General features: G+C 32.5%; 1 protein-coding gene across 2 annotated transcripts; it reads left to right on the top strand.

Annotated features, from left to right (window-relative positions):
• Window positions 1-1,019: 1,019 nt before the first annotated feature.
• Window positions 1,020-7,110, top strand: LOC146952480 (CHD3-type chromatin-remodeling factor PICKLE-like). 2 transcript variants are annotated; one of them, XM_085702476.1, is made up of 14 exons: window positions 1,020-1,307; window positions 1,581-1,730; window positions 2,402-2,539; window positions 2,620-2,774; window positions 2,953-3,120; window positions 3,671-3,918; window positions 4,021-4,116; window positions 4,233-4,369; window positions 4,444-4,629; window positions 4,779-4,886; window positions 5,591-5,641; window positions 5,745-5,844; window positions 6,370-6,515; window positions 6,627-7,110. In XM_085702476.1, the coding sequence occupies exons 2-14, from the start codon at window positions 1,584-1,586 to the stop codon at window positions 6,873-6,875; spliced, it is 1,929 nt and encodes a 642-aa protein (XP_085558602.1). In that variant the 5' UTR covers window positions 1,020-1,307; window positions 1,581-1,583; the 3' UTR covers window positions 6,876-7,110. The 2 variants fall into 2 exon arrangements, with proteins under 2 accessions (XP_085558602.1, XP_085558594.1); XM_085702468.1 differs by having other exon boundaries at window positions 1,578-1,730.
• Window positions 7,111-7,467: the final 357 nt, after the last annotated feature.

Here is a 7,467-nt window from a genome sequence, read left to right as displayed (position 1 = left end):
CAAACTTATAAAACTTATTTAATATCTAACCCGGGCAACGCCGGGTCTCTAAACTAGTATATATATAAAGTAAGGTTTTTTTATGCCATGTGTCACTTCCACATTCATTCTCAATATTTCTATTATTTTTTCTATTTTTAAAAACCAATATTTTATTTAACATAAATATCTCAACAACATTTTGATCTTATCCACTCAATATTTTCTTTAATTTTTTTTTGAATTTCTAATATTTTATGTAGCAGAAATATCTCAACAAACTACACATAATACTTTCAACGAAGTTTACATGTATGATCTTATTTTACGATTAAAAGACTTCAATTTGTTTATTTGTTTTTAGGAAAAGAAACTTCAATTAGTTATTACTAATTTTTTAGCACTGTATCATTCAATTAGTTTTTATGTTTGAGGAAAAAAGGGTTCGATTAGTTTTTATTTTTGATAAAAAAAAAAAGATTTGATTAGTTATTATGTTATCTTTTAGCAGCATATTCTAATGCAAATGTTAATTATAAATAAATAAATTTTTGTTAATCACATATTTACATATTTTGAGCACAAGCAGAAACGTCAAACCTTCTTTTCATCTAACAATTTTCCTTTTTCAGGTTTGCCAAACACCAATTTTATTCCCTTTCAATTGATTTTTTTCTCTCATACACATGGGCCACAAAACAAACCCATGACCACATGTTTAAAGGGATCCAAAACTCTTACCATTTGGATTAATTCATTATTGATTTTGTTACACTTTTTATTCTTGCATTGGACATTCATCTCATCATTTATAAATATTTTTAAGATATTATTATAATTGTAAATTTAAATAAATTCAATCTAATATACTTACATGTGTATTCGTGCACACAAATTTATAAAACTTACAATTTAATATCTAACCCGGGCAACGCTGGGTCTCTAAACTAGTAACCTTTTAAAATTAGGAAAATTTACTTTTTCCCTTTAAATCCAAAATTAACAAAAATAAAAAAGAGCCGTTTACTTTGAATTTCCCCCATTTTTCGGTTTAGTACAATGTATCCAACTTTGGTCAAAAGGTATATCATAGTATATTCTAACTATGGTAAAATATAATTAAATTATTTTATTATTTGTCATATAAAGACATAAAAAACGTGTGATTCTTCATTCACCATTTTCTTCATATTTACAGACACACTATTTTACAGTATTTCCGTAGCAAATTTCCTACGGTTTGTTTCAAGTTTCCAACTTTCTCTCTTTTTACGGCAAAACTCCCAACTTCCCGTGTCGGAAACTTGAGAGCATTCTTGCTCTCTGCGGTGAGTTTCTCTGATTTTGTTATGTTTTTTTTTAATGATAACTTAGCTATGAACAAGTGAAAAACCATTGCTTTTGTTTTGTTTTGTTTTGTTTATGATTTCTACTTAGTTGATGAAAAATGATTTGAAAATGTGGTGTGTGGAGTTTGAGGTGATATCATAGTTAACATGTCTGCTACAAAAAAAATTCCTTAGATAAATCTTTGTTTTATTTAGAGTGGGGGATTTATTTCTTGTATCTTGCTTACATGAAAATTTGTATCCTTTCAGCAGAAAATGAGTAGCTTGGTTGACAGGCTTGGTGTAAGATCTGATCGAAAGCAATTTTATACTCAAGATGAGTCAGACGATGATGCTGATTTAATGCCTAGAAAAAGTCAGAGAACTCGGGAAAAGTTTGAGAGAATTGTAAGAAGCGATGCAGTAAGTTACATCCTTCCTTTTTGCTTTAACCATTTCCATTGGGTTCATTTTATCCAGTGTTGTACTCACTTTCCCTAAACTTTGTTAGCATTGGTAGTATAATGTTTAGCGCACAGCTTTGATAGTAGATGCTTTTATTGTTGCACTACACAAAACCAATATCGGAATTTTCAGTCTAACTCGGCATGCCTTGGCGGAAATTTACTTCGTAACTTATTCTTTAGATCCTTATACTGTTTAATTTGGCATGGAATCTGTAATAGCTAATGTATACTGAACATTTATGACATTGATTTAATTAGACCTTTCTGTGAAATAATACTGGGGCTTTATTTTCTATTTCTTTTGTGTATGTTTATCTTATTCTAAGACCTTGCAGCCTCATTTTTATCTGTTCAAATACTTGATATATGTTGTGCCAAAGTTTTGTTTTTTGTGGTGAATACTGAAATTGTCCCGAGAGTTTGGATCATTTTTGTGGTGAATACTCTATTTTGTGATTTACTTTGCTATCGGAGGAGTATGGATAAATTTTTGCTGTTATCTTTTTAATATTCCCATTTTCAATAATCACATTTGAAGCTACTTAGTATTTTTTATTCATTCATTTATTGTCTCTCTCACTCCTTGTTATTATGTTTCTATCCTTTTCTACTATCCTTTTCCAATAGAAAAAGGATTCATGTCAAGCTTGTGGAAAGAGCGGAAATCTTCTGAGCTGTAAAAGATGCACTTATTCATTCCACACCGGGTGTTTACTGTCACCACTTAAAAGCTCCCGTCTTGACAACTGGATGTGCCCTGAATGTGTAAGTCTAATACTTTTAACAAGTTTTCTTCTTAGGTATTGTCTTTATAATACTTGCATTCTCTTTGTGTGACTGTGCAGGTTAGCCCACTTATTGATGTTGATAAGATATTAGATTGTAAGATGCATCCCACTGTTGCCGGCGAAAGTGGATCCAAAAATTTGGGGTCCAAACAATGTTTGACGAAACAATATCTTGTGAAGTGGAAAGGACTATCGTATATGCATTGCGGATGGTAAACTTATTGAAACTCATCTACTGTTTAGTTACTTTCAGCTTCTAACGGTGTCTTGTGAATCTTATATATATAAATTTCCATTTCCAAATCTCAACCAATTTATTTTCGGAGTCTTTTTTATCACTGCAGCCTGCGGGTATTGTCCATTTACCAGCTTTATAAATTTTCTCTTCAGGGTGCCAGAGGAAGAGTTTCTGAAGGCTTTCAAGCTCAATCATCATTTTAAGACCAAAGTAAACAACTTTCATCGTCAAATGGCACAAGTCAGAAAACTGGATGAAGATTTCGTTGCCATTCGACCTGAATGGACTACGGTTCATCGAATACTTGCTTGCAGGTTCAGGTATTAGCTATATTTCTCTCTCCTTGCTTATATGAAAAATAATATGAGATGACTATGTTCCTAGTTACGTTAAATGTTTTTGAACTTCGGATCGAGTTAAAATTCATTTGTCCGAGAATGTTAACAGGAATTTTGGTAGAAATGTGGTTTTTAAGTTAAGTTCAAACTATAATTCTTAATTTAGACTCACTAATCATTGACCTAGGAAGCAAGCTTGGGTTTTTTATTGCCAAAAACAAGTGCTGGGGATGGGGGGTTTAGACCATTCTATAAGTTGCTGTTGAGATTTTCATAAAGGAAGCTGTTTCACATTCCATCACCATGTTTTTGATCTAGTTTTCTCCTTCTTATGTTTTGATGAGTCATGTATTTTAGTCTCCTTCCCCTCTGAAAGGATTTTATATTTTTTTGTATTTAACTCGTGAGAGAATTTCGACACTGAATTTATATTTTTTTGCATGGCTTAGAATTTTATTTGAGTAATTTTATTCCATCTTTTCTATGAAAATGGCGTAAAATTCCCAAGTTATGGGTATTTTGTTTAATACAGGGACAATGGTGCTGAGAAGGAATATCTTGTGAAGTGGAAAGAGCTTCCTTATGATGAATGCCATTGGGAGCTTGAGTCAGATATCTCTTTGTTTCAAGCAGAAATAGAGAGATTCAATATATTTCGTTCTAGGTCTAGAAAGATTTCTTATAGTAAGGAAAAAAGCCGTGCTAGTGATGATGCTGAATTAATAAAGCAGCAGAATGAATTTCAACAGTATGAACATAGCCCCGGATTTCTTTCAGGGGGTATGTTTTTTAACTGATATATTATTTTGGCAATACCACACCTTTTGTCTTTGTTTTATTAGATTTGGATAATCCTGATTTCATATATTTATGTAAATGAAGGTACACTACATCCATATCAACTTGAGGGATTGAACTTCCTACGTTTCTCTTGGTCCAAGCAAACTCATGTTATACTTGCTGATGAAATGGGACTTGGTACTTAGTTTCTGTTTTGCTCATGATCAACCTAATATTTGTGTCCTTTACTATTATTCTTAATTTGGAGTTTCTAGCTGAAGCGTCACCTTGATGACTTGGTTTTTCATCTTCAGGAAAAACCATACAAAGTATTGCTTTCTTAGCATCCCTTTGCAAAGAGAATGTTTCTCCACATCTGGTGGTTGCTCCACTTTCTACACTACAAAACTGGGAGCGCGAATTTGAAAGATGGGCACCGCAAATGAATGTTGTATGTATACTTGACTTCTTAGTTTCATTTTTTATTTATGTATATATGCTTTTAATGTATGTTAATTTCTGTAGGTTATGTATGTTGGATCTTTCCAAGCTCGTAACACTATTAGAGAATATGAATTTTACTTTCCGAAGAATCCGAAGAATTCTAAAAATGAATTTCTGGAAAGCATTAAGTTTGATGTTCTTTTGACATCATATGAGATTATAAACCAAGATACCGCATCATTGAAGCATATAAAGTGGGAGTGCATGGTAAAATTCTACTCACCATTCTAGTGCTAGGAGCCAGTAAAATTTTACTTACCATCTAATTGCATCTCTTTTGTGCTAACAGCTTAACATTCAGGGCGTTATTATTTGATACTAGCATCTTAACATCTGTATCTACACAATACATGCAGATAGTTGATGAAGGTCACCGTCTGAAAAACAAGGATTCTAAATTGTTTTCTTCATTGAAGCAATACTCTAGCAGACATCGTGTGCTTTTGACAGGAACTCCTCTTCAGGTTTATTTAAAATTTATGTCATACCAGACTTATTGTGTGTTGATGTCTCGACTTTTAAAGGAATTGGTTAACTATAACAGTGTTTTGTTTTGTATAGTATTTAAATTCGTATTTAAGATGATATATGGATGGATTTGATATCCATGAGTAAATAAATTGTAAATGGGTGGATTTGATTTTTTTAGTGGCTTATAAATGTATAAACTGAATGTTTTAATCCATGCATTATAATCCAAACAAAATTGTGCCTAATCCATCCCATTTCGAACCCTAGTATTACCACTTCTTTTAGCTTTTACATGAAAAGAGTATATCATATTATTCTCAATTAGATTGGATTCAAAGGGTAATTAAATTTATATACTCACTCACAAAAATCAAATATGTCAAATCTGTCTTAATTTTGAAATAAATATCTTTTAATGATTTTACTTTAAATATATTACACAACAAAAAGTTTATTAAACTAACGTAGTAATCTTTGTCACTTAAAAATTTGAATTTTGTATTAGTTCTAAATAGCAACTTTTCTTAGCTAAGGTGCATTGGCTTGATTGTTTTTCCTATGGAAAGTACATATGATACTTTGTCTAGTAGATGTTACACCTTCTAGTGCATATTGTTGATTTTTACATCCTGGTGCATGTGTTGAGTTTTATGTTGGAAGTTGTAACCTACTTGACAACATGTTTGATGCATTTCAGAACAATCTGGATGAACTCTTTATGCTTATGCACTTCCTTGATGCTGGGAAGGTTAGTATGAGACCTATATTATGAAAAAAGTATGATTATTATGTTATCTAATATAACCATAAATGTCCAACGTATCTTATGAACTTTCAATTGCTTCTGGTAGTTTGGAAGTTTAGAAGAGTTCCAAGAAGAGTTTAAGGACATCAATCAAGAGCAACAGGTTTCGAGGCTTCATACATTGTTGGCCCCACATCTCCTGCGAAGTATACATCTTTATCTGATTTTCTTGTCAGCGTTTCTGTTTATGCTTTAGATTTGTTATAATAGCACATGATCTGTTGGTTGAGGTTTCTTATATTATTTCTGTGTTTCCTTCTTCTATTCTCCTCACATGATCGAGGTTTCTTATATAACCTTTGTGCTTCTTCTGTTCTCATTTTGTGCACTCTTAAATAACCTTGTTCTTATAGAAATTCTGTGTTCGTGATCACTCTTAAGTAATGGTTGATACTGGATGAAATTTTGGGTCTTATTTTCATTTTATACAGATATATTATGTGTGAAAGTTATTGGATTGATCTATTATGTTGAAACTGGTCCAAGAAGTTTCTAAGGTCTCAACTTTTCTAAAAGGAAAAAAAAAAAAAAAAAAGGACTACTGCCTACTAATATAGTTTGGTTTCCCTTTTTGAAATGATGTGCATGAAGTCACTACCGATTTAGATAATTAGGTAGTCTGTGTAACTTTAGTATTCAAGAAGGTTATTGAAATGATGCTGGCCACGCAGGTTGTGCTGCATGTGTTGTTTCTAATACCCCTGCCGATGCAGGCCTAGTCCCAAATGCCCTCCCCCATGCAGGTCGTGCTGCTTTCACAAATTTTGTCAGCTGTGACGTGACACTAAGTCATTACAAAGCAACCCGCAACAATATGGTAATGTTTCCAAAAGTATCATTTCTTAATTAACGTATATCCTATTTTGGTATTTCAGCCCTTGTACTTTCATCTAGATATTCTCTTCATTAAATTTTGTTGTTGCTGTAGAATCTTCCAAAAGAGTTTGTTAGCCAGGCCGGTTTTAAGGAAGATCAGACTCATATTATAGTAGAAGATAACGAGGGAGACGTATTTGAATGCAGTCTAAGATGGTCGAAGGGCTTAATATACATAATGGGTAGATGGAACGAATTCTGCACAGTGAATAATATTAAACCTGGCACCCGCGTGAGGATGTCAGTTGATCCTGCTGATCGTTCCCGAATTTACATCCACGTCATAGTAACCCCTGAATGAATCGAAGTTTTCACATTATTATGTCAAGTGTATTGTGTTTATATTAACATGTTTGAAGTTTTAATATTTGAAATGTCTTAGCAGGTTAGTTTTTAGTTTTATTAATTAATGATTAATGATGTTATTAAAATTCCCTAAAGTCAGATGTTGAGAGTTGTATGGTGGTTATGAGTTGGACCCTCCATACCCTAGATATTTATGTTGTTTTGTTGTTTCTTGGAAGCTTTGAAACCTATTTGCAGTCTTTAATTTCTACTTTACTTCATGTACTAGTTTTCTAGTTTAGATAGTACTACTAGTATAATTTAGTGCTAGATGTAGAACGCAATCAAACTGTAAGGTGGATGGCTTAAGTATCTGGAGTCCCATGATTTAGGGCACATATTTTATCGTTCCAATATGTATGTTAGCACTTACCGTCAGTTTAACCCTTATGTTTTTTACATTTAACCACTTACCGTCAGTTTAGCACCTCAAGCTCAATCCATAATTGTACTAGATGGGTATTTAGGATCAAACTTTACGAAGAGAGAAGTTGGGAAGAGAGAGAAAGAGGTGTGAGCGAAAGCAAGAATAGAGAAATATAATAGAT

This window comes from Medicago sativa, chromosome 1 (assembly GCF_051527215.1).
Source record: "Medicago sativa cultivar Bolivia chromosome 1, Bolivia_mono, whole genome shotgun sequence".
Lineage (NCBI taxonomy): Eukaryota > Viridiplantae > Streptophyta > Magnoliopsida > Fabales > Fabaceae > Medicago > Medicago sativa.
Note: the sequence above shows the minus strand (reverse complement) of the source record. Positions and strands in the feature narration are given on the sequence as shown.

Bases quoted from the DNA above. Each gene is read 5' to 3' on its own strand.
- LOC146952480 (XM_085702476.1), top strand. From the start codon at position 1,584: ATGAGTAGCTTGGTTGACAGGCTTGGTGTAAGATCTGATCGAAAGCAA. The intron at 1,731-2,401 runs GTAAGTTACATC...CTTTTCCAATAG, and splicing joins GAATTGTAAGAAGCGATGCA to AAAAAGGATTCATGTCAAGC. The intron at 5,642-5,744 runs GTTAGTATGAGA...TGCTTCTGGTAG, and splicing joins ACTTCCTTGATGCTGGGAAG to TTTGGAAGTTTAGAAGAGTT.